Source organism: Aethalodelphis obliquidens, unplaced genomic scaffold (genome assembly GCF_003676395.1).
Source record: "Aethalodelphis obliquidens isolate GAN/ISIS:26980383/991018 unplaced genomic scaffold, ASM367639v1 scaffold55, whole genome shotgun sequence".
NCBI lineage: Eukaryota > Metazoa > Chordata > Mammalia > Artiodactyla > Delphinidae > Aethalodelphis > Aethalodelphis obliquidens.
Genome location: NW_020837999.1, coordinates 12,121,580 through 12,147,120, shown reverse-complemented (window position 1 = coordinate 12,147,120; position 25,541 = coordinate 12,121,580). Strand labels below are relative to the sequence as shown.

The 25,541-nt window shown below is 45.8% G+C and overlaps 1 protein-coding gene across 1 annotated transcript; it reads left to right on the top strand.

Annotated features, from left to right (window-relative positions):
- The first annotated feature begins 395 nt into the window (after nt 1-395).
- On the top strand, nt 396-24,672 carry SFT2D2 (SFT2 domain containing 2). The gene is made up of 8 exons (XM_027086390.1): nt 396-539; nt 8,711-8,797; nt 9,045-9,130; nt 12,469-12,550; nt 14,019-14,054; nt 14,142-14,200; nt 16,144-16,173; nt 18,246-24,672. The coding sequence occupies exons 1-8, from the start codon at nt 477-479 to the stop codon at nt 18,283-18,285; spliced, it is 483 nt and encodes a 160-aa protein (XP_026942191.1). The 5' UTR covers nt 396-476; the 3' UTR covers nt 18,286-24,672.
- Nucleotides 24,673-25,541: the final 869 nt, after the last annotated feature.

The window sequence follows — 25,541 nt, the reverse complement described above, 5'->3', positions numbered from 1 at the left end:
TCCCCACAGCATTTGTTTACAAGTCTGCAACCACACCAGAGGGAGTGTAGGATACGGGGAGAGGGGGGTCCAGGCTTCACCGTCTTTGTTTCTGCAGTGCCTCGCATGTGCTAGGGACTCCGCGTTTGTCGACTGAACCTGCGAGGGCCCCGGGAGGGAGGGGAGCCGGCTAGGGTGTGGAACGCTGCGCCGGACGCAGAACTGAGGTTTAGCCACGCTCGGTCGACCTTAAACCTCTTCCTGCCCGCCCCTCCTTCCCGGACCAAAACCAGCCCTTAAACGCGGGCTAGGCGCAGGCTAGAGGCGGGTGCGGGATCGCCGGGCGCCTGCGCAGGCAGCCGCCAGGTGGGCAGGTAGCTGGGCGGGGCGCGCCGTGGTTGGCTGCGGCGGGGGCCGAGCACTCGGAAGAGCCCGCGACTCAGCCAGAGCAACAGGCTGCTGGCCGGGGGCTGGAACCGGGGTGGACCGGGCCCGCCATGGACAAGCTGAAGAAGGTGCTGAGCGGGCAGGACACCGAGGACCGGGGCGGCCTGTCAGAGGTGAGTGCGCCGCGGCGCCCAGCCGCCTGGCCGCGCCCTCTCCGCCCCGAGGCTGCTGCGCCCCCGCCTCGGTGGAGTCGGCGGGGGGCCTGGGAGCGCGCCGGGGCTCGGGGGTCCGGGTGACACCGGAGCCCCGCCCCCAGCTCCGCCGGCGCCTGTTGCTGGCTGGTAGGAAAGGCAAGCAGGACTTCCAGGATTTCGTGGAAAGCAGCTCTGCCCCTGCTCCTTCCCCCTCCTCTCCAGAGCTCCGGACCCCCGCGCTCCCCCCACTCCCCACCTCAGGTACCAGGGCCCAGACACTCTGCACAGGACAGTCGGCACCTGTTTACTTTTTTGTCCTGCACCCTTCAGCCTTCCGCGTCCCATCCCCCCACAAAGGGAGGGCCGAGCTGGAGCAAAACCTAGAAACATCTGCGAAGGGGAGGGCGGATATTCCCGTTCGGCGGCCCCATCCCTGCAGGCCAGGGAAAGGGCTTTAGGGCCGAGCTAGGCTGGGGCCTCTAGGGTAGATCGCCTGCGCCGGGGGCCTGGGTGACCGCCCCTCCTCGCTGCCCACCGCGAGGCGGGGCTGGTGGCCGCGCCCAGGTGCTCCCGGCTGCGTTCCTGCCCAGTTTAGGCTGTGGGGTGTGACACTCGCACCCGACCTTGTGCGCACTCTTGCTGTAAACTACCCCCAGGAAAACCGTGAACTCCTGGACGGCTGGGACCACATCTTGTTTCTCTGTGCACACACTTCACGTAGACTCTGTAGGCGCCCAGGACCTCATGAGGCCGCCTGCACACTTGTTTTTTTAGAAAGGTTTGGTCGAGCTGAAACTTGGGCATTAATGCCCTATCTTCTAGAGCCACACAGGATGTTTATTTCCTATTTCTAGTGCTTAGAGTTTTGTTATTTTTTTTCTCTGTGAATGATAAAATAAGATTTCTCTTTATTTTTTGGCATATTCCGTGGGCCTCAGTTTCCTCATCTGTAAAATGAAGCTCTTGCACAAGATAATATGACTTCTTTCAAGTTGGAGCCTAAGTTTTTCCTCTGATTGTCATCAGTGTCTCAAGTGGCTATCTGAGCATGCTGCTTTCACTCGCTTTTGCGGTTGTTGATTTTATTCTGACTTTTGTGTGACCCTGATACCTCCACGCCCACCATGAAATCTCGGAACCCTAAAAGTTGCTCTCTGAATCTTCAACTTGAAGAAGCAACACTACAGACATTGCGTGTTTTAGAAATTGGAGTTTAACTTTTTTTTGACATTTCCAAACAGCCTGTGGCTTCTTTTAAATCTGTTGCCTTTATTAATTGGTCAAGGCTCGCTAATAATTTCATGAGTTCCTCGTTTTTTGATATCTGGCTTCTTGTATGAACTCACAAGCCAAACCTCAGACTGGGCCTAAGAAAACTTATGTGGTTGACAGTCATGCTTATCTAAAGCTTTCTGTTGCACGGACTGTCAATAAGGTTTTAGAGCAGCTGGGGTTCAAGAGGTCGTTGCTTTCTCTTCCTGTGGACTCTTGTGGGGAGAGCGGGGATGATGCAGATATTTTGATTTAGAAAATCATCATGAAGTGGACAGACACTCAGGAGTGAATGATGTAGTGCAGATTGAAAACATAAAATGCTGAGTTAGTTTTTACCTAAAATAGTGAATGCCTGTGTTGGACACAATGAAGGGCTTTAAAGAGTTGTAAGCTCAGGCATGTAGAATCTATTTTAGAAAGACTAGGTGCTTCTGTCTGGTTCTAAAACACTGCTGTCAGTGTCCTCTCTCTGAGTGTGAGATTCCTGTTTACATCATTGTGTGGCACTTCCTGAGTCCGCAACTAACCAGGAAGCATTTTGCGTCCAGTTGAATTCATTCTCAGGGTTGTTTTTGGCTCCGTTTTTACTTATTAGGGCAGGACCTCCTTGAAAATGTTGGTACTGACTTGATTGTCTCACATTTCCCATGATTTTGAGGCTGGCAAGGCTGGAGGATGCTGGTGAAATTTCTGTTTTGTGGGGGATATTGGACTTGGTGGCCTTAAAGTCTCTTCACATTCAGTCTTAAAAACAGTCAGACGTCACCAGACGTGAGTGCTTTAAAAAACTGTTATCCTGTTAGCTAGTGGGAAGCAGCTGCATAGCGCAGGGAGGTCAGCTGGGTGCTTTGCAACCACCTAGAGGGGTGGGTAGGGAGGGTGGGAGGGAGACACAAGAGGGAGGGGATATGGGGTTACACGTATGCATGTAGCTGATTCACTTTGTTATACAGCAGAAGCTAACACAACACTGTAAAGCAATTATATTCCAATAAAGACGTTAAAAAATTGTTATTCTTTTAATGCAAAAAATAAAAATATGACTAGTTCTGTTTCTCCTACATATGAAACTGGGGAATTATAAAACTTGCCTGGTGATGTCTAATCACAGATGGCCTCTTGATGAGTTTTGTGATTGATACCTGGTCTTCATAAACCCACCTTCAATCTTCAATTCAGTTTCTATGGGCTTCTTTCTGAAGCTACGGGCTTTATGTCTTCTCTACAGGATTGCAGGGACACGGAGGGTCTGAATTGTACCTGGTTTGAAAGCACAGGAATGAGGCAGTGTTCCTTTCTCACCTTCTTCCTGTTACCAACCCTGTTTCCCCGAACAGTTCTCAGCTTTTCTTCTTTTGGCAAGAGCCCCTCTTCTCTCCACATCCCAGAGTCAAAGGGACCCTTGTGCATAACTGCCCGTCAGACAGCCTGTGAGCTCTTTGCCTACAGATTCTATCCAGGTGCTATTCCAGCTACTCTAATTTCCCAAAAGTGCGCTAGCACAGTTTCCAGAAACCATGAATTTAAGGAGTTATTTTACATCAATGGAGTTGATTTTCACACATTGGCACAAAGAAGTGTTTAGCTTTCACTGGATCCGGCTGGAAGTGGAGCAACATCTTCCTCTGGCCTGTGACTAAGCATACTTAGTGAGAGAACTTGCAACCACGTAGATGAAAAGTTATCGCCCCCTCCCTCATTTTGGCAAATAGGGTGACATTTGGATGGGAGTCAGCTTGAGAGACATGTAGAACCAGCGTGTCACTTTCCTTTTTAAAGCAGAAACCAGAACTGCTTCCTATCACGAGTGATTTTAATTTTTACAAGAGCTGGCATCTCACTGTCCTGTCGAGACTGTTTTGTGCTCTAGATACCAAGGCCATGTCAAATTGATACTTAACCTTGTGGCTTATCCTGTAAAAAAATGGGTGAGGGCTTCCCTGGTGGCGCAGTGGTTGGGAGTCCGCCTGCCGATGCAGGGGATACGGGTTCGTGCCCCGGTCCGGGAGGATCCCACATGCCGCGGAGCGGCTGGGCCCGTGAGCCATGGCCGCTGAGCCTGCGCGTCCGGAGCCTGTGCTCCGCAACGGGAGAGGCCACAACAGTGAGAGGCCCGCGTACCGCAAAAAACAATCAATCAAACAAACGGGTGAATCTTTTAAAATGTCTCTGTTGATGCCAAGTAATGCTCAGGCAAGCATTGGATTGAATCCAGTCCAATCCCACTACCACAATTTTCTTCTTCCACGTAGCTCTGTTCAGTTTTCCACCTTGGCAAGGTAAGTTCTTCGGTGCTTGCATGAGTAGGAAGAGTGGTGGCTTTCGATTTTCTCCTGTCCTTGTGGGAGGTTGAACAGGTGAGTCAGAAGGGGTCTAACCCGAGTGTCTGGGGTGCCAGTGAAGACTGGTAACAGAGCATCACAGGGCTCATTTTGGGGGAGAGGTTCCTAACGTGGGACCAGGTGGCCCCTCTGTCAGCTCCTAACACCCTACTCCCCCGGAGTGTCACCATCCTGAGCGTGCCATTCTGTGTAGGGTCATATGTTGCCATATGTTTCTGCAAGTGCTGTGTGTGTGTGATGAGCCCCACTTTCAATATGTGTGAACATATGGGGCAGATCACCTGCCCTGAATACCTGTCTCATGAGTGGGGAGGAAGCCATGCTGTAGTGAAGCCTGCCACGCCTGAGGAAGCCTCTGGTCTTCCAGCTTCTAGTTTGACAGGAAGTTTAGAGACAGGGTTGAGAATAGGCCCCTGAGCTGGGAGCAGTCAAGGCTGAGGGAGTTGCCGGTTTAGTGACCCTGGGGACCTCTGCCACCACTGCCTTCCTCCATCAGCTGGGGGCACGTGTGGTCACCACATTGCCAGATGGGGACTGTGCTGGCCACTTGAGGTGAGCCCTGGGTGAATGAATATGCAGGGGGCCTGGCTGCCCTGCCTTGGCTGGGCAGGAGGAAAGGCCTTTGGTCTCCCTGGCAGCTGCCTGTGCAGCTTGGAGCAGCTGTGGCCACTGCATGAGGTTGACAGACTAGGAAGGTCTCTGGTGCAGACACTTGACTGTCATCTTTGACAGGGGGAAGAAATCCTCAGGAGTTACTCACAGGCTCCCTTGCTTTAGTGGGGCTTTTCTGGAAATCTCGGCCTCCTCTGAACTTTGCTCTTGGGAAGGATTAAGCGTGGTGACAGAGGGATGAGTAGGGCAGTCATTACTTAACTAGGATCCGTCTCACATGTGGGTGACTTGACTGATGCCGGCACCTTGAAGAACAACTTCTGCACCAAGAGTGAATAGACTCGGCTGAGAGTCCTGATTAGGATGAGAGCCTGAGCCCTCCCGGGTCCCAGAAAGGCCAGCAGGAGCAGTGAGTCCTGAAGCTTGGCTGGTTGACTTAGGAGACGGTGCCCCTTGGATCCAACTGCGCGAGTGCCACCCCTGTCTTTTCCCCTTTCCCTGGGCCCTGCCTGGGGGAGCTCACAGCTTTCCAGTTGTGGTCCTTATCCTGCCTAGGCTGCCGTAAAGGCTGAGGCTGCTCTAGGGTCTGCTGTCTTGCAGACGTGGGGTGCCGTGTCCATGGGGACATGGGTTCGAGCCCTGCTCCAGGAAGATCCCACATGCTGCAGAGCAACTAAGCCCATGCGCCACACCTACTGAGCCTGCGCTCTAGAGCCCGCAGGACACAACTACTGAGCCTGTATGCCACAACTACTGAAGCCCGTGTGCTGTAGGCTCTGTGTGCTGCAACTGCTGAGCCCACATGCTGCAACTACTGAAGTCCACGTGCCTAGAGCGTGAATGGCCATCATCAAAAAGTCTACAAACAGTAAACATTGGAGAGGGTATGGAGAAAAGGGAACCTTCCTACACTGTTGATGGGAGTGTAAATTGGTGCAGCCACTATGGAGAACAGTATGGAGGTTCCTTTAAGAGTAAAAATACAGTTATCATATGATCCAGCAATCCCACTCCTGGGCATGTATCCAGAAAAGATGAAAACTGTAGTTTGAAAAGGTACATGTACCCCAATGTTCATAGCAGCACTATTTACAATAGCCAAAATATGGAAGTAACCTAAGTGTCCATTGACAGAGGAATGGATAAAGAAGATGTGGTGTATGTGTGTGTGTGTATATATATATACACACATATATTCCATTTTATATGGAATATATATATTAATATACATATTAATTATATATAATGGAATATTAGCCATAAAAGTGAATGAAATAATGCCATTTGCAGCAATATGGATGGATGTGGAGATTATCATATGAAGTAATCAAAGACAAATATATGATATCACTTATATGTGGAATCTAAAAAAGTGATACAAATGAACTTATTTACAAAACAGAAACAGACTCAGACATAGAAAACAAATTTATGGTTACCAAAGGGGAGAGGGGGAGAAGGAAGGGATAAAATTAGGAGTTTGGGATTAACAGATACACACTACTATATATAAAATAGATAAACAACAAGGACTTACTGTATAGGATAGGGAACTATAGTGAATATCTTATAACAACCTATAATGGAAAAGAATCTGAAAAAGAATACGTACATGTATAACTGAATCACTTTGCTGTACAACTGAAACTAACACAACATTGTAAATCAACTACAGTTTTTAAAAAACAATCATGCTATACTCAAAGACTGAGTAATTGTATCTACCTAAAATTTGAGGAAACAAGCTCATTTACAATGTAAGACTAATTAAATTAATTAAAGGGGAGTGGTGATTATAATAAAGTACATCTTATTCTAAGGACAGTAAACGATACACTTCTAAATAGCTGTGAAACCAGCAGAAAATTGGACGTAACAGTCTTTGACATATGCGTAGCCAAAAATTTCTTAAATATGGGTCCTTTTTAGATTTCAGCGTTTCCAGGTTTCTGTATTTTCTTTCACATGTATGGTTTCTGTCAGCTCTTTATGTTGGCCTGGATCCTTTAATTCTGCTTCTGTATTTGAATATCTACTTCATATATAACAACAAATAGTATACATAATTTAATAAATGACCAAGAGAAAATGGCCATATTTGTACTCACACACCTAATATCTTTCCACATCAGAGAGAGTGGAAATGTTATCAAAAGATATTTTACTGGGCTTCCCTGGTGGCGCGGTGGTTGGGAGTCCGCCTGCCGATGCAGGGGACGTGGGTTCGTGCCCTGGTCGAGGAAGATCCCACATGCTGCGGAGCGGCTGGGCCCGTGAGCCATGGCTGCTGAGCCTGCGCGTCCGGAGCCTGTGCTCCGCAGCGGGAGAGGCCACAGCAGTGAGAGGCCCGCGTACCGGAAAAAAAAAAAAAAAAAAAAGATATTTTACTATTATTAAAACAGTAATAAGTGACCATTCTTCTCATGGAATTTGAATCATCTAAATTGAAATATAACTGTATCATGCTACATAATATCCCATACTAATATGTTTGTCCTTACTTAATGTCAAAGATATTTGAAGATGATTTTACTTATAATAAACAGAACATGGTGGAGCATTTATGCATAGGATAATATTCTGGAACAGTCTCTGAGGTCAACCTTGGCATAATTTGACTTGTGGTTTAACGGTATCTTATTCTAAGTACCGTGATTTCGTCATAAACATGGTCAAATCATTTTGTGGTAAAAACAAGAGAAAGTACATATAGCATACATGACACAGTACAGCACTAGATAGATTTTTTTATAATAAACACTCTAGGAAAAATGGAATGCTTGTGTTTTTCAAATATAATTTTTCTAAGATCTAAATCTATTACAAAGGCACATATCTTTAAAGCAATAAAACTTTAAAAATTTTGTAATATAAAGAACAGTGCACTCAAAAAAAAGAACCCAGTGATCATTCCATTCACTATTTTTCCACAGTTTTCTTGAACTCCTCTTTCAAACTCAATAGCATCTGTTGGACAATTTTATAATTCCCTACGGAGTAAGAAACCAGAAGTTATCTTTAAATTTCCATGGACGATTTTGCAGTTCATTATGGAGTAGGAAAGTAGATAATACCTATACATTGTCAAGATAAAGTTAAGGGACTTCCATTTGTGCCACAGGTTTTACCAAGGACCAAAAATGCTACATTTCTCTATATGATTTCCAGTGATGGAAACAAGGCAGAGACAGTAGGCACCCAAAGTGGTGAGTTAGCGCTTTCCGGATGCCTGTCGTCCTCATGGAAGAGACCCTGGAACTATTTGTTGGCCCGTTTGTGTCTGTACATCTGCATCATCCTCTGACGGAACACGTCAAACGTGTCTTCTTTGTGCTCCTGCCTGTCGGCACCCAACCCCTCCCCTTCCGAGGCAGTTCCCACGCTGACGGGCTCCCTGATGCCCTTCCCACAGGAGCCCAGGCCGTGGCCCTCCTTCCAGCCCATCTTCTGTAGCATCTGGACCCCCAGGTTCTTGTCGGTCAGTTTCTGCTGGGCGAAATCAAAGTCCTGGCGTTTCTTCTTCTTGGACACGGGACGACCCCGAGGCCTGTCATAGGCAATTCGAACCGGTTCGTGAACTTTGGGCTCCTGGATGAGACACAACACAGCTGTGGGACACAGCTCGGGTCCCACCAGCCCATCTCTTCAGTCCACTTCACTGTTTGTGAAGTGCATTGTGCTTGAGGCAGAGTTTCCACCTCTGGAGATGTCCAACCAGAGGATCGGTAGCCTCTAATCAGCTGCTGGAGAAGAGACTCATGGCCGGATTCAGTGATCACGAGGGCTCCTGTAGCTGTGCACAACTAGGATTCTGTGTTGCTGCCTTTCTCTGTACAAATTCTAAATTTAAGTATGTGTCCTTTGTTTTTGGTGATTAAATATGCATATACATGTATGTAATTAGTTTTTTAAATATTTCAGGTTGTGGAGGCAGCTTCATTAAGCTCGAGCACCAGAATAAAAGGCTTCATTGCCTGTTTTGCTGCAGGAATTCTCTGCTCACTGCTGGTAAGACCGCCCACCCCTCCGCCATCTTTTCCCCCTGCGTTCCTTCCCGCTATCTTTCCACTTTCATCTACCTCCTTTTCTCTTCTGCTCTTCACTGAAATGCATGGATAAGAGGAGGGGGAGGAAAGGGAAGTGGTGAGGGAGGTAAGGGGGGCGCGGAGGGGAAAAGGTTCCTCTGTGCACTCCTGGTTCGGTGGCTGTGGTGGGGTGTTCCTCACGTGCGGATACTCTGTGCCTTATATTTCAGGGAACTCTTCTGCTCTGGGTGCCCAGGAAGGGACTATACCTCTTCGCAGTGTTTTACACCTTTGGTAACATCGCATCTCTTGGGAGGTAACAGTTTTTTAAATCTAACCTTAGCCAATTATTAGATGGGAAAATGGATGTGCGTTGTGTTTGGAGGGAGGTGAAAGAGGATGCTTCCATAGTTTTAAGGATTTGGAGAGAAAAGAAGTAGTTAAAATACATCACTTTCGGGCTTCCCTGGTGGCGCAGTGGTTGAGAGTCCGCCTGCCGATGCAGGGGACGTGGGTTCGTGCCCCGGTCTGGGAAGATCCCACATGCCGCGGAGCGGCTGGGCCCGTGAGCCATGCGCGTCCGGAGCCTGTGCTCCGCAATGGGAGAGGCCACAACAGTGAGAGGCCCATGTACTGCAAAAAAAACCAACCAAACAAAAAACCCTCCAAACTTCAACATATATATATTTTTTCTTTTTTAACTTCAACATATTTTTATATCTTAGTTCATCCTTGAAGTACCACTGGAGAAGGCAGGAACTGTACTACCATTGTGGTTTTACATGGCACGGAAGAGTTGAATGATTTCTTCAAAGTTTACCACACTGCCTTCTCCATTGCTCTAGTCTTACTGCTGCTGCCCCTTGCTGATTGACTCACATGCTCACACCCTGTACTGGGCTCTGAGGATTCAAGGGTTTGGCTCCTGCTGTGATGGAGCTCACTGGTTGGCCAGGCAGACAGACATATAAACTGAGCAATGCTCAGTTGCTCCCTGAGCAATGCTCAGGGAAGGGCAAGTGAGCTGATCTGACGTGACCTGGGGAGACCGGAGGGCTTCCCGTAGAAGGTGATATCTGAGCTGCTTTTAGCTCTGGCCTCTATCACTGCTCACTACAGGAGTTCCTTGGTGGGCTTCTCTGCCTCTTTTATGGACCCTCGCCAGGCCATTTTCCACAGAGCTGTGGAGCCATTCATTTATAGCCTTGCTTAGCCCCCTTAGTGGCTTCCCATTCCCTCTCAACGGGTGAAGTCCAAAACCCTCAGCATGCATATAGGACAGACTCTTCGAGTCGTTCTCCTCAGCCAGGCTGAACTTGGATTTCTCCAAACGTCCTTGTGCTTTGCTTGGGCTGTTTTCTGTGCCTGGGATGCTGCCCCGTCTGCGCCCCCCCCCCTTTGATGGGTACTTGCTCATTTGTCAAGACCTGACTCAGAAGTCACCTCTTCCATGAGACTTCTCTTAATTCCCTTTTCCCCTCCAGAATCAATGACCTCCTTTATATGGGCTCTGTCTATCCCATATATATTTATGTGACAACACAGATAGCATTTTATTACACTGACTTGTTACAAGTCTACCACTTGACAAGGGCTGCACTTCTGTCTTACTTGTCCCTAATTGTCCCCAAACCTCAGTCTTTTTCTGCCTGGAAATGTGAACCAAATGATTAAGTGCAATGCACTGGCCATGCTTAAACTTAATTTATTAATTCTGTTTTCTTTCAAGTTGTTTTTTCTAAATTTAATTTTTATTTTATTTTAGAGTATAGTTCGTTTACAGTGTTATGTTAGTTTTAGGTGTACAGCGAAGTGATTCAGTTATACATATACATATACCTATTCTTTTTCAGACACTTTTCCCATATAGGTTATTACAGAATGTTGAGTAGAGTTCCCTGTGCTATACAGTAGGTCCTTGTTGATTATCTATTTTACGTATAGTGGTATGTATATGTTAAGCCCGAACTCCTAATTTATCTCTCCCCACCACGTTTCCCCTTTGTTAACCATAAGTTTGTTTTCAAAGTCTGTGAGTCTGTTTCTGTTTTTTAGGTTCATTTGTATCATTTTTTTCTTCTGATTCCACATACGAGTGATATCATATGATATTTGTCTTTCTTTGTCTGACTTACTTCACTTAGTGTGGTAATCTCTAAATTTATTAATTCTTATGATAGTATAATGCTGGCCCTTGGAGATGTCTAATCTTGCCTCCAAAGCTCTCTCAAATACTGACTTTTGGGGGGTTTTGCTTTGGGCAGACAGCGTAGGTTATAATATATAGTCTAGACTGAGCATAAATATATGGGTGTGTTGGTTAGTCCAAAAGAACTATTTAGCAAATCCTAATGGGACCAACTTTTCGAAGCATTGCCCAGGGAGATAATAAAGGGAGCGAATTGTTATTACTGGGTGTGTCTAGGAGTTTGTGGCTCTGCCTGTAATCTTTTATATTTTTGTATATATGCTGCATGTAATTTTTAAGGCCACCCTTGGCTATCGCTTCTTGTTCAACGTAGGCTCAAGAGTGCACTCAGCGCAAACACTTGACCTAGGAGTGCAGCTTTGAGTTCAAATGGAAGCTTAATGACACTTCAAAGAGAGGTAGACTTATTTAACAAAGTTTTGCTTTTAGAACACTCAGTAGCTAATGTCATCTGCTGGTTGGCTTGTATTAAATGCTGGCTGTAAACCAGCTATGCCTGGGGTGATGCCACACGGGGCGTTTCTGTCAGGAGTCGGGAAGCATGACCTATACCGGGCCCTGGCACTTGCCGTGTTAGGCGTGAGTGTCTGCTTCGTTTGTGTTTACTCTTTCTCACTGGCCACCTATCAAGTTCCATCCCTACAGAAGGCATGCTGGGGCTGTCTTTTGGAGCTTGGGAATCCAATAGATGTGGGTTGGAATGCCAGCTCTTTTATGGGCTTAGCTATGTGATCTTGGATAAGTAAATTAACCTTTCTGAGCTTTTATTTTCTCAGCTCTAAAATAAGTGTAATAATACCGAACTCACAGAGTTGTTGAGGGGATGAAATGAGATCATGTACGCGATATCTAACACTTAGCAAGTGTTCCACGCATCACAGATGATATTCCTATCAACATTAGAACTATCCTCTGGAGATTACAAAAGAAAATGAAATGCCCTACCTTTTAACATAAACGACCTAAGCCTGTAAGATGTGGTTTTTCTTTTTTAGATTACCGGAGTCACTTTGGCTTGTTTGTTTCCATGGGTAGGTTGTGAAGGAGGCAAGGTAGCACCTGGAAGGGAGGGGTCCTCTAACCTAGTGGTTATGGACGTGGCTCAGGAGTCAGACCTATGTGCATCTGCATCCTCACTCTACTGCATTCTAGTTGGGTGGCCTTAGATAAGTAAGTCCTTTCCGGACTTAAGCTTCTTTGTCTGCAAAATAAGTATGATGACTGTTCCTATAATCAACTTCATAAATTGTTAATGGACTAAATAAGAATAAGGCACAAAAGGCCCTGAGGCACAGTGCCTAGCTCAGTCGGAGCTTTTCAAGGGTCAGCTACTATTACTGCTATTATTGCCACAGGTGAGCTGGGGGAGGTGATGGGGAGGCACCTTGGTTTACCTCGTGTGGTTCTGTTCTGGTCTGAACGGCTTGTGTGTGTTTGCCTCTTAGCACTGTCTTCCTCATGGGACCAATGAAACAGCTGAAGCGAATGATAGAGCCTACGCGTTTGATTGCAACCATCATGGTGCTGGTAAGGTCTGCCTGTTCCCTGGATGTCTAAAATAGGAGTGTTTGTTTCTGCTGTTGGCAATTTTTTTCCTCTTAAACCTAAAGACTTCTATCCTTTTCCCTTTCATCTTGACTTACTGTCTGATGCCTGTAACCACTGTGGCAGAAGGGAGCATTCTTCATCTAATAGTTTTTCCTCTCTTCCCCCGACTTGTGTTTCAGCTGGGGTTAAGGTGCTGCCATTTCTATAAAGCCCCTCCAGAAGGTGTTGCTTCTTAAATTTGGCAAACTCATGTGGTAATAAGAGGGCTCTGACACCCTCCTGGTGGTGGGTGATGCCACATACAAGGAAAGCTTAGAGGGAATAACTGGGGAACACAGGGTTCATTCTCTCAAGTAGGTGTCCAGTCTCCTAGCATGGGCTGTTTTTCCCCTTGTCATTCTCTGACTTTGGGATCCTGTTTGCTTTTGTCAGTTTTCCTGAAGCAGGTGTGGTTTCCTCATGGCCCAGCACCCCCGTTCCCTGCTCTCACCACAGCGTCTTCAGTCTTGTCCTATCTTCCTGTCCCATTAACCCAGAATGCCTCTCCCTTCCTTGGGCCCTTTCCTTCCATGGGACCATCCCATCATTCCAGACCACGTCCTCTGGACTGCTGTTACAGTTATCAGTATTGCAATGTCCAGACCTTGAGCAACATACTTTGTAGTTTCATTTGTGTCCATCTCATTTGTTCAGGTGGGTAAGTTCTCTAAGGCCGTGGCCACACTTCCTCCTGTTTTGTGTCCTTTCAGAGCATTGGGCACCATGCTGGACACCAAGAAATTATTTCGGTCATATTTATTGAGTGGTTACTGATACAGCAGGATGGAGAGGACAGGCATGACTGACAGCTGGACCACTCATTGTTTTTGGCCATCCCTGGATGTAGATGGCCTGGATAAGTCTCTTGCAAAAAGAACTTACTAAGAAAGGACCCAGGGACAGTGTTAGGTGACGTGTAAACAAATAATTGACTCTCTGGCTGTGAGATTGACATCTAGTGTTAACCTTTGTCCTCACATGCCCTTTCCCCTCCAGACACTAGTGTTTGGCAGGAGTTAAAGAGGTGTGTGTTTAACCTACTTTAGTATATGTTGGAATGGAAGGATGGATGGATGGGTGGACCAGAAATGTGCTTGTGTTTGCTGGGCAGAGATTGTGGAAAATTTGAAAGTAGAAGAGGATCCTTCTCTTTTTAATCTGCATGAATCCTTATTGGCCAGTTTCATTTCACTGGGATTTGAACTCCTCTGCCGAAGACGGGTGCTCGCGTAGCTTCAGTGCTTTGAAATGAAGGATGCATTTGGTTGCTGTGATAACCACAGAATCTGATTACTGCAGTTTGATGTGTTGTTGTAAGTTTGTCAAGAATGATGTCTTTACAGTTTCTTCCCCTCCCTGTTATCATTGTCATTGTATTCATTAAATAAAGTTTCCTTTCTCTCTCTAGTTGTGCATTACGCTTACCCTGTGTTCTGCCTTTTGGGTAAGTGTGTATTTTAATTTTCCTTAACCTTTTTGGTGTGTGCCTCTTGTCACACACGTACCTGTAACCGTATCATTTTTCTTCCAGTGGCACAACAGAGGGCTTGCTCTCATCTTCTGCATTTTGCAGTCTCTGGCCCTGACGTGGTAAGTAACCTTTTCGACAGTCCCTTCCCACATCGATCTCTGACTAACGCAGCTGAAGGAGACAAAATCCCACATGGTGTGGGTAGGAGGATTGGGAAAACAGAAGCTTTTCGACTTCAGAATCCTTAATGATGCAGTCAAATCACACCGCAGAGCACCAAAGCCTGTCGACTCAGCCCACCGCCAGTAGGTGGCGTTAGTGGCCTTGAGTGGTCGTGGGAGGCTCTTTGCCCACTGTGGCATTTTTGCTGGGCTCAGGGTTGATTCTGAGATGTTACAAACGTTATTCAACCACTCACGTCTGGTAAGGGCAAGGACAATGAAGTTGTGTAGGGGCTGGTAAAAAGAGGCTTGTGAGTTAAACAGGCATTAAAGAAAAAGGAAACTGGTGAGGAAAATCGTGAGTGTTACGTTTGTGGTGGGATGAATCATTTAACAGAAGGACAAAGAGTGACTTGTCAGCAGCAGATGAGTAGCAGTGACTGACGCAATGGAAAACCATGTGGCTGTGCGCTGTAGCAAAACCAGGGAGTTGTGCCCTAGGGGCCAAGCATAGTGAGAGGACCACTGGAGACATTATCATTCAGAACCATGGATGGGGCTGTAGCTTCATGGCCATTTCAAACCTGTCCAACGTCAAAGTACGGGGGTGGTGGCACGTATGGAATCAATAACTTCTGAGACGTTTCTGTAATATGTTCACGGTTTATCAAGGGATGATATCTGCCAGAACAGTTTCATAAAAATGTGACTTGATCTACTTTGGGAAAAAACGTTGGCTCTAATGCGAAGAAAGGAAGACTGTGAATGTTTTAAAGCTTCCAAGGATCAAATGTTGTCTTATTTGATAGAAATGCATCTTGAGACTGCAAGCTTAACACCCATCCTTCCTTTTAGTAATTTTAGACTTTTGAATAAATGTACTTTCAAAATGCCCTTTGGAATTTATTCCAAGTAAGTCAGCTTTTGTACGTGATGAGTGTCAGCTACGGAGAAGAATGATGGCCTGATTTTAATGTGACACATACAGTGTGATAGTGGGTACTGAAAGGGCCTGGTGTGATGGCTTATGTTTATATTTTGGTTTTCTTCTCGGGGCAGAAATTAATCCCTACGTACACATGCCTTTCTTTGCATATAGACTGATTCTGACGCCAGTTTTTAAAGGTTCAGCGTTCATATGTACACAGTCAGATGGCCCTATTCCAACCCTGATGTGTTCCAACTATATGTGCCTTCTTAGAGTTGATTGGCTTCCAGCCCGCCTGACACCCAGGCCTGGTCTTTGGGGGCGTGGCCAGCTTCCTCCCCTCTGTGGTTCCATTCTGGGCGAGGGGGCTGAGCTAACTGGGACCACCAAGATATCTGTGGGCTTGGGTTCTTAAAGAATCATAGCTTGTGTATACTTTCATCCATAGGGCAGTTGGTAGTGCGTTTTTTTTTTCTTTTTCTTTTCCTGCTCTCTTTTCTCTTCTTTTAAAATTATTAGGCACAGAGCAGAAAATTTATGCTAATGGGGTAGAAGTCGTATTCTGTTGCGAACTTGTAACATGTTAGAGGACAGCTGATCTGCATTTTATTTGATGTTCCTTTAGCATAGGGCTTCTAGGTCATCTGGCTATCTGGAATCTGCCTGTTGTAGGGAAGGCTGCTGGCTCATTTGGTTAAAGCAGTAACCCCGTGAGGCTGAGGTGACAGTTGTCTCCATACGGGCCTTCTGCCCTCCTACTTTGGCTACAGAGGACACCCCCTTCCCTGTTATACACATGGCACCGCGCGCGCGCGCGTGTATGTGTGCGTGTGCGCACACGCCCTCCACGCTGAGGAGGGAGGGGGGTCTGGATACATCACTGCAGGTGCTCTTGCAGCTCAGAAACCCAATCCACTGTGTCATCTTCCACTCCCTTCATTTGACTTGATCTTTTGTTTGTTTTTCATTGTAGGTATAGCCTTTCCTACATACCATTCGCAAGGTAAGAGTGTCTTTAGGATTATAATGTCTGTCATTTGGGGATGAGGATAGTTTGCATGGGGCCTTTTAGTTTAGGGTGCTTTCAGAGAGTTCATGCCATTTTATCTTTATGAAGATCCTTGGAGACGAATAGGCAGATATTATACACCTATTTTATAGATTAGTAAGGTAATGCCCCCCCCACCCCATAATACAACCAATGATGGGCATTGACCCAGGTCTACCGATTCCTGGCACTGGGAACATTCTGCTGTGATAGACAGTATGTATATGCTCATTATCACTCTTTTAACCTGTAGGTTTGAGGAGATTTTCCTAAAGGTGAATATCACCTTAGTATCACTGAGCGAGGGATGGAGGGGGTCTACGTTCATGCTTGTTTTCTTATACTATCGCACTGATGGGAACATTTCAGAAAAGAATTCATAAAGGGAAAGTAGGCAGGGCCAGGACTCTGGAGGACCAGGGTTTCCTAATTAGCAGTGTGACCTTGAGCAGCTCACTTGACTGCCCCCCCACCCGGCCTGAAAGGACTCATGATAACTGACTTGGGTTGGCCCCTTCTCACTCTGAGCTTCTGACCTCCAAACCTCCTTTAATTAGCACTTTCAGTGATCTTTGCCTCTGACTCTGTTCTCATGTCACCATTTAATTTCCATTCCTCTCTTTCATGACCTGTGAACTAAAAAGAGGCTTTTCCTTAACTGTGTTGAGGCAATGAGACATGTGCGAGAGCTGGGAAGGAGGGAGAGCAAGCTTAGGCCTTCCGAGGCTGTTGCTGACAGTGATCGGAAGACGGTGGCGAGTGACTGATTAGATGAGAAGTTAACCAGCCCACCACGTTAAAGGCAGCTGGGTGGCTTTGTGAGTAGGCTTTCCAGGTCCTTTAATATGTGTATTGTGAGCTGCCACAAGGGACCTTATTTGTCCCTAAAACCCTTTCTTGTGCAGAGCATCTGTTGGGACTTCAGTGCAGAGCGTATCTTAAGAAATACTGTCCTAGGGCTTCCTTGGTGGCACAGTGGTTGAGAGTCCGCCTGCCGATGCAGGGGACACGGGTTCATGCCCCGGTCCAGGAAGATCCCACGTGCCACGGAGCGTCTGGGCCCGTGAGCCATGGCCGCTGAGCCTGTGCATCCGGAGCCTGTGCTCCGCAATGGGAGAGGCCACAACAGTGAGAGGCCCGCGTACCGCAAAAAAAAAAAAAAAAAAAAAAAAATTAATGCTGTCCTAGAATTATCTTGATAGCAAAATGCAGCACCCGCTCATGCGAATACATTCTCTCATGTTCCCTCCCTCCCTCCCTCCCTCATGTGACTCCAGTGTCCTTGGCACAAATGCAGCTGAGAACACAAGGAGTAGAACTGGGGTGAGAAGCCCTAGAACATGGCCAGATACGGCGGTGGGATGGATGTGCCTGCTTGAATAGAATAGTAATTTGCTGAGCCCTCACTCTTTCCTTGCACGCTCTACACTGAATTCCAAGGAGCAAGTGCCTGGGATAGAGCTCATACATCAGGGTAGCAAGTGCTCAGTACCTATAGAGAGCTCCCTGTGCTAGGGAACTCCTGCAAGATGTCCCTTAACAAGCTTCTGCTGCCTGCTTAGAAAGGAGAAAGGCCCTAGTGCCTATTTGACTGAATGCTTTCGGTGCGTCCTGTGATTCTGGTTCATATTAAAGTATACAGTCCTGACTAATTTCTTGGTTTTAGATAGTTTCCACTTTCTTCCTATCTTTTCCTCTGATGGTCATGGTAGCGATTCTTTATTAAATACCTACTCTGTTCAATGCACTAATTCCCAGACTGGTCTACAGGGTAAGTGGGGATGTGCCCTTTTACAGATGAGGAATTTGATACTCAAATAAGGCAAGTCCCTTCCCCGGGATAATATTAGTAGTAGATGTTGAAGCTGAGGTTTGATGCCATGTAGATCTGACTCCATGGTCTGGATGCTTTCTTCTCTGCAGCGTGCTACTCTGGGTACCCAGAAAATCTCAAGGAAGGTCTTTACCACTTCCAGGAGCCTTTGGAGTGATGATCTCCCATTTATCTTTGTGTTTTTTCTTCCTAGGAACGCTGTGAAGAAGTGTTTTGCTGTATGTCTTGCATAACACATGGCCGGTTTTGCAAAGCTTTGGAAGGCATGGTGGATGGAAGCTCGTGGACCGTGTTGTAAATATCTTCTAAATCTCTGTCTCACAGACACGTGCCTTTGATCTTGCAGTGACATGCTGCTTGCATTCTGAACACCTGAGGGTTGCTTTTGGAGGCAACGGTGTGTTCCCAAACGCAAATGTCTGTAGCACGATATGAGAGGTGGGTTCTGTATCTGATGGAGTGGAATCTTCCTCATGCGCCTTTGCATGGTGTTCCACTGAGTTCTCGTAAATAAAAACCTTGTTAAGCAGCAGCAGATAAGCCTTGGGAGCCAGTGATTCCCAGCTGGCAACAGGCCGCCCTGTTGGAGTCACAAGGGTGCAACAGGAAGGGATAGAGTTTGGGGGTCTACAGGGACTTCGTAGATTTGTTCCTCAGCGTGGCATCCGTCACCCCTGCCCCACACAGTGTGGACACGCTTCTACTCTGGTGTCTGGGAACAAGTGCTTCTGCCCTCCTGACAGCTGCACACGAGCCCGTGGCGAGTCTGGCCGTGGACTGAAGTAGAAAAGGAGCACTTTTTGGTGATGTGTGTTGTTTTTAGACCTGAGCCGTGGCTCTTTTGCTGTTCTGATTCCACACCTGCCCATAGAATGTATTTTCTAACATTCAGTGCACACTTTTTTTCTCTTGGGTTTTTCTTTCTCCCCGCCACATATCTTTACTCTTGACCTCTTGGAACGAGATTGAGAGAGAACAACGCAGCAGCAGCAAACACTACTGCTTCCTTTTGGACAAGACCTGGTAGGAGGTGAAAAATGTTGCTGCTCTCTGCTGTATTTTTTCCCCCCATTATTTATAAATGTTTGCTTTTAAAATGATTTTGTTTTCCATTCTCCCCTAAAACGGGGCCAGGGGAGAGTAGGTGGGAAGACAGAGCCCTGCCGTGGAGGCAGCAGGAAGTAGGCACGCCTGCCCAGTGACCTTTAAACAGTCCCAGCGTTTGCAGTGGAGACTGTCCTGGAAACGGTGGGAGAAGACACCAGGCGCAGCGGGGTGGCCATATTGCAACTTGATGTCTGGCCACAGACAAAGTGCTTTCATGTCCCTGATCTTGTCTAGTCCTTGTAGGAGCCTTGTGATGAAGCAGGGATTGTTATCCCACTAGGCAGTCAAGGAAATCAAGGCTCAGAGAAGTTACGAGATCTGCCCAGAGCCACAGTCGATGGCAGAACTGAGCCCCAAGCCTGGGTGCCCCGGCTTCTGTCCCCTTCATGACACCGCGTTTTGCCAGTGTGGCTCTGGTGTTACCTCCTGTAACTGTTTTCCCCGTTTTCATCCGCCAGGCCTGTGCCTTTTCTGGTTGCAAGCTCTCTACGTCATTGTATCTTCTCCTGCTCAGTCTCCCTTTGGGAAGCTTCCTCTTGGCTCTGTAGGATCTCCATCAGGCCTTTTGTGCCCTTTAGCTCCTGCTTGAGGCCTGACCATCAGAATGCCCTATCTTGATTGTTGGAGTTCTTGGCATTACAGGACCTCCAAAGTCACCTCCGGAGGAGAAGTCTGTTTGGGTTTGCCTTTCTCTTCTTCTCCCAGGTTGGCCGGTCCACTCAGGCTCTTGCTCTGGGAATCTCCAAACCAAAGGCAGTGGTCCACTGCTTGTCTCCTTGCTTGTGGCTGATTGCTGAATTCATTTTCCTGCTGCGGCCAAGACCTCAGACCAGTGAGGCTTTTCTTCTGAACTGGGGAAGTATGAACAGGCCTGACGGGGCCAGAGTGTGGAGCCAATGTTCCTGGGTCCTTTTCTAGGCTATTGAGGGCATCCTGTCTTCTGCTGAGGCCCCTAACCTACCTTCAGCCAGGAGTGGAAAGTATATGCTACCATCTGGCTTGTGTGGTTCCAGGCCAGGTGCTTCCAGGAGACAGCTCAGATCTCAGAAGGGCTCTGTGAAGGCGGTCAGAAGTCGTCTTCTCTTTAGAGCTGATGTGAGGCTAGCCTGGTCACTATGAGCTTCAAATAGCCTGGAGTAATACACCTAAAAGGCTGACCCCTCTGGGCCCTTTTCAGAGGCTGGACTTGACTTTGTGAGACATGAGGTTAAGATGCCACCAGGCCTGTGTAATGTAGTGGTGGTGAACGTGGGCTATGAAACAGGGCTGGGTGTGAGTTGTGGTTCAGTCACCTGCTAGGGTCATGTTGAACAAGCTCCTTAACCTCGCGTCCTCACATCGCTCATCTGTTTAAAAATAATGGGGATAATGATTCCTGCTGGATCATCACAGGATGTCAATGAGAAACGTGTCAAGTGCTTAGCATGGGGCCCAGCATAGGTAAATGATATCTCCGTCAAAGGTGGGTATTATTATTTAATCCCGGAAATAATGGATGACCATTGAAGGTGATAGGGTGACTATCTCTGGCCATTAATTTATCTGAAAAAGCTTATTTGGTAGTATGTGTCCGGCACTGTAGGCATTGCCATGCACTATCTTGTTGAATATTCACAATCACTTTGCCAGGCTAGCAGGCTTGTCTCCATTATTAGAGAGCCTCAGAGCGGGTAAGGGGTCTGTACCAGATCTCACCAGCCGAGGACGCTAGCTCTTGCGTGAAAGCTCATGCTTTGCCTTATCTCTGGAGGCCTGTGGCCAGTTTGTTCAGACAGCTCCAGTCCGGACACCTCGGCAGCTTGTGGGTGATCCCGCCTTCCAGGATCTTCCAGACGGAAATTTTCCTTCTGCCGCCTTACCCTTTGGTTGCTTCCCTACTTGTTTTTGTCTGCCGGCCTGTAGGAGTAAGAAATCCATTTCAAATATGCTGAAAGCTGTTACCAAGCAACTGTGCTGGTTAAAAGCAACCTTGTAGGTGAGATGACGAGTGGAGAGTTAGGGTTTTAGGTCCTGTGGTTGGTTGTGGTCTCTGTTTCCCTGCTCCCCTGCCTCCTATCCTACCCCGTTCACTGCTAGGTGAAGGAGAGATCCTTGCGTTCTGGAACGAAGGGAACCCTTGAGGCAGCTCTTTTGTAGACAAGGAATGTGTTTGTGCAAGGCTGTGCTTCCAACAGCTGGGTGGGAGCGCTGGCCTGCGCGCTCTTCCCTGGCCGTGTTTGCCTGTGACCGCTGTGTGGGGAGCAGCATTGCTCTCCAGACTTGGAGAACCGGCTTCCAGTGCTCTTGGCCCTCTCTGCCTTCACCCCACCCCTGAGAGACTGGGCGGGTCTGTTTACTAACTCGCTGCTTCCCATCTCCTCCTGTCTCGCTGTCTAAGAGGTCTCCCCTTTTGCCCGATGTGCTCAGGGGAACCTCTGGCTCTCCAGCCCCTCTGCGTGGCTGTGCCTGTGGCCACTGCTGCTGAGACCCGGCCGAGGTTCCTGCTCTCCCTCCCTCCCACAGACGGGCCGTCTTGTCCTTGGGAAGGACCGACCACTCTCCGCAGCTGAGCATTCTCACCGGCTTGGCTTCACTGTCTCAGTGCTTGGAGCTCCTGTGCATATCACGCCTGTACGGTGACTGTGGGTTATCCACCTGAGTGCTACCTTCCACCCTAATCGGTACATGCTCAGGGAGCAGGAAATACAATCATGAAATGCCTCTAAATAAAATTACTTTTGGATACTTCTGTTAGAAAAGATAATTAAGAAGTGGGTCATACCTTAAAAAAAACCAAAAGGGGTGTGGGGATACCGGTTTGGCTGCTTCTGCTTTTGATAGCTCCACGAGAGTGACATGTGTTGGAACATGTGTGATGAGACTTGGTGGAATGAATTAGGGAATGGAGCTGCAGCCCTGTGGCTGTGGAGTCCTTTTTCTATGGGGCTGCCTACACCTGTCTTGCCTTCTCGTCTCTTTCCTTAGATAACTTCTGACTAGAGTCTGCTGTAGGATTCCAGATACTTCAAAATCCACAACCCATCCTTCAACTTCATTTTCAGCAGATCAACAACGACAGAAATCAGTGTTTAAGGTTTATAGCCATGTTGCTAGATTACAGGCATTGTTCTTTTGGTTTTAAAAATCCAAGACAAAATTTTTAAGATAAGTTTGAAGATGTGCCGTAGCTTCCTTGCAGATAGCATTTTAAAGAAAGCGAACAGACCTTCACCTGAAGTTAAATACTGATTGATATCTGTGTAGCTCTTGGTAAGACTGACAAAAGAATTTACATTTAGAAGTCTAAATTTTTTAGCAATTTCTATTTTAAAAGTTGGGGGATTAAATCATGTGACTTTCAAGCACCTTCTAATTCATAATTTTATGCAATTCTGAGATCTGGAGGATTTTTTGTCAAGTGAAGAGGAGAGTGCCGTGCAGTGTTCTTGCCTCCGGTTTACTTGAGATAGGGCGTTTAGTCCCACTTTTCGGTTATTTCTAGTTCTACCCTGAATGCATAGGTGACACTCCTAAGCCCCTGGTACACTTAAGCTTTGCTGTTGAGGGCTCAGATTTCTGTCCCTTGACCTCACAAAGGGCCTCACAAAGCACCGGCAGAGGTCTCACCACAGAGCTTGTGAGCAGAGCCCATGGTCCATCAGAGCCTTTGTTAATGTAAATTGACTGAATAAAATTATGTGCTTCTTAGCAGGAGCTGATAAACTGACGATGGGCTTGGAAATGTACAAAACATTTTCTATAGACGGAATGAGCTGAAAGCAGGGAAGAGTGTGTTCACTAGACAGGAGGAACATGGCTATTTGGAGTGAAGGGTCAGTCCACAGCATCATAATAAACAATTACTACTGATGTGGATATTCACAACAAAGTAATGACACTACACTTAATAAACAGCACCAAAAAAATAGACATAGCATGGACAAAAGTTCCCTGATATAAATGGCTGCGTAGACTTAATATCCTTGTGGATCCTTGGGAGGTATTCTTTGAGACCAAACTGAGACTTGTCAGAGAATGTTGCCCTCTGCCTGTTGAACTACCATACTGCAAGAAGAAGTAATGAGCCTTAAGTACAGATGAACCTTGTGTAATGTCTTAAAGGGGAACCATAGTTTACATGCCATCTTGTGGTCTTTGTGCTATGAGAAGTGCTTATTTTGCCTTTTTCAATATTTTTGCTTGACTTTGCCATTTGGAACAAGGAAAACAAAAAAATTAAAACCTCTGATCTTTCACTGCTTTTGTACATTCTGATTGTGCAGTTAAGGGTAAGGATGCTCAAAAGCCCATGGGGAATTTATATGCGTTCAGAACGTTGTACCTGTTTTAGTATGATGAGCTTTTAAAACACTTTGTTAAAACATCAATTTTTGTAATTGTATAGATACTCAGCTAATTTTGAATGCTGCTGGTGGCATACCTAAATTTTCATATCGCAAAATATATTCTTGTGTGCTGCTTTTCCTACCTTGAGATGTTGTTTCATACAGTGAAGATTGTTTTCTTTTTACTAACTCATTTCAGAGAAAGAATTTTACTGTTAAGTAAGCTGGTTTTTTCCCCCAAGTATCACAAAACAATTCTTTTTTTTTTTTTTTTTTTTGCTTTTTTCCTCCAATAAATGATAGCATTATGATCTTTAGTAAATCTAGTGTTGTCTCTTATTCATGTTTGTTTTTCCAGGAGTCACTGAGCCAAATGAAGATTGCAGGACTATGAGAAAAGACCATGTCTTTAATATGAATCCTTAACGGTAGTGTACATCGTAGGCGCTTAAAAGATGTTTTTTGAGATAAATTGATATGTTTAGCCTCTCTTTCAAATGACTTCAGGATAAACACAGGTCTAAGGACAGTTCTGAAGGTTTTTGAAAGGTAAGACATTTCAAGTGTTTGTTTTGGAATATTCCCACACACCTAGCTGGATAAGTCACTTTATGTAAACTAGGTTGTCAAATTAATTACTAAAAGGTTTTTAATAATATCTCCTTATTCTTTTAATGTCTGTAGCACTTGTAGTTATGCCAGGTCTTCATTGCTGATACTGGTTATTTGTATCTTTCTTTATCAGTTTAGCTTGAGGTTTAGCAATTGTATTGATAGTTTCAAAGATGACTCAGTGGAAAAACTAAAGAAGCTATGTGAATGGCCAGCAAACACATCTAATACATACTATGTGATCATTATATGAAGTTTAACAAAAACAGGTAAAACTCAATTCTAGACTTCAAAGACACATTCTTAGGTGGTAAAACTATAATGAAAGCAAGGAAGTTATTTGCATAAAAGTTTGCATAGTGATTGGTTTGTGAGGGACGGAGAGGTTAATGATGGGGAAGGGACAGGATGTGGAGGGAAACCCTGGGTATTGGTTGTGTTTTATTTCTTGATCAAGTGGTACTTACAAGGTGTTCACTGGTAAATCATTGCACTGTGTGTTTTCTGTGTATGTGCACTTCTGTGATGTGTTATATTTTATAATAAAAGAACCAGCTTTGGTTTCATTGATTTTCACTATTGGTTGTCTGTTTTCTATTTAATTGATTTCTTTTTGTTTTTGTTTTGTCCAATAACTGTTTATTGTGCTTGCTTTTACAATAATTGATTTCTTTTTATTATTTCTTTTCTTATATTTACTTTAGATTTATCTTTTCCAGCTTTTTAAAATTTATTTACATTTTTCCTGTTTATTCTTATACATCCAGCATTCAAGTTATAAAAATTTAAAACAACATATTTAGTTAAAAAAATGGAGACTTTGGGGATAAAACCCAATGGACTAAGGCTCAGTCTCTTATTTTTTATTTTCCTTGTTGGTTATTTATTTTAAATATAGCAGTGTGTACATGTCAATCGCAAACTCCCTAACTTTCCCTCTCCCCCCACCCTTCCCCCCGGTAACCATAAGTTCATTCTCTGAGTTTGCGAGTCTGTTTCTGTTTTGTAAATAAGTTCATTTGTGTCATTTTTTTTTTTTAGATTCTGCATATAAGTGATATGATATTTCTCTTTTTCTGACTTACTTCACTCAGTATGACAATCTCTGTGTCCATCCATGTTGCTGCAAATGGCGTTATTTCATTCTTTTTAGTGGCTGAGTAATATTCCATTGTATATATGTACTACAACTTCTTTATCCATTCCTCTATAGATGGACATTTAGGTTGCTTCCATGTCTTGGCTACTGTAAACAGTTCTGCAATGAACATTGGGGTGCAGGTATCCTTTTGAACCATGTTTTTCTCTGGATATATGCCCAGGAGTGGGATTGCAGTATCATATGGTAGCTCTATTTTTAGTTTTTTAAGGAACCTCCATACTGTTCTCCATAGTGGCTGTACCAATTTACATTCCCACCAACAGTAGGAGAATTTCCTTCTCTC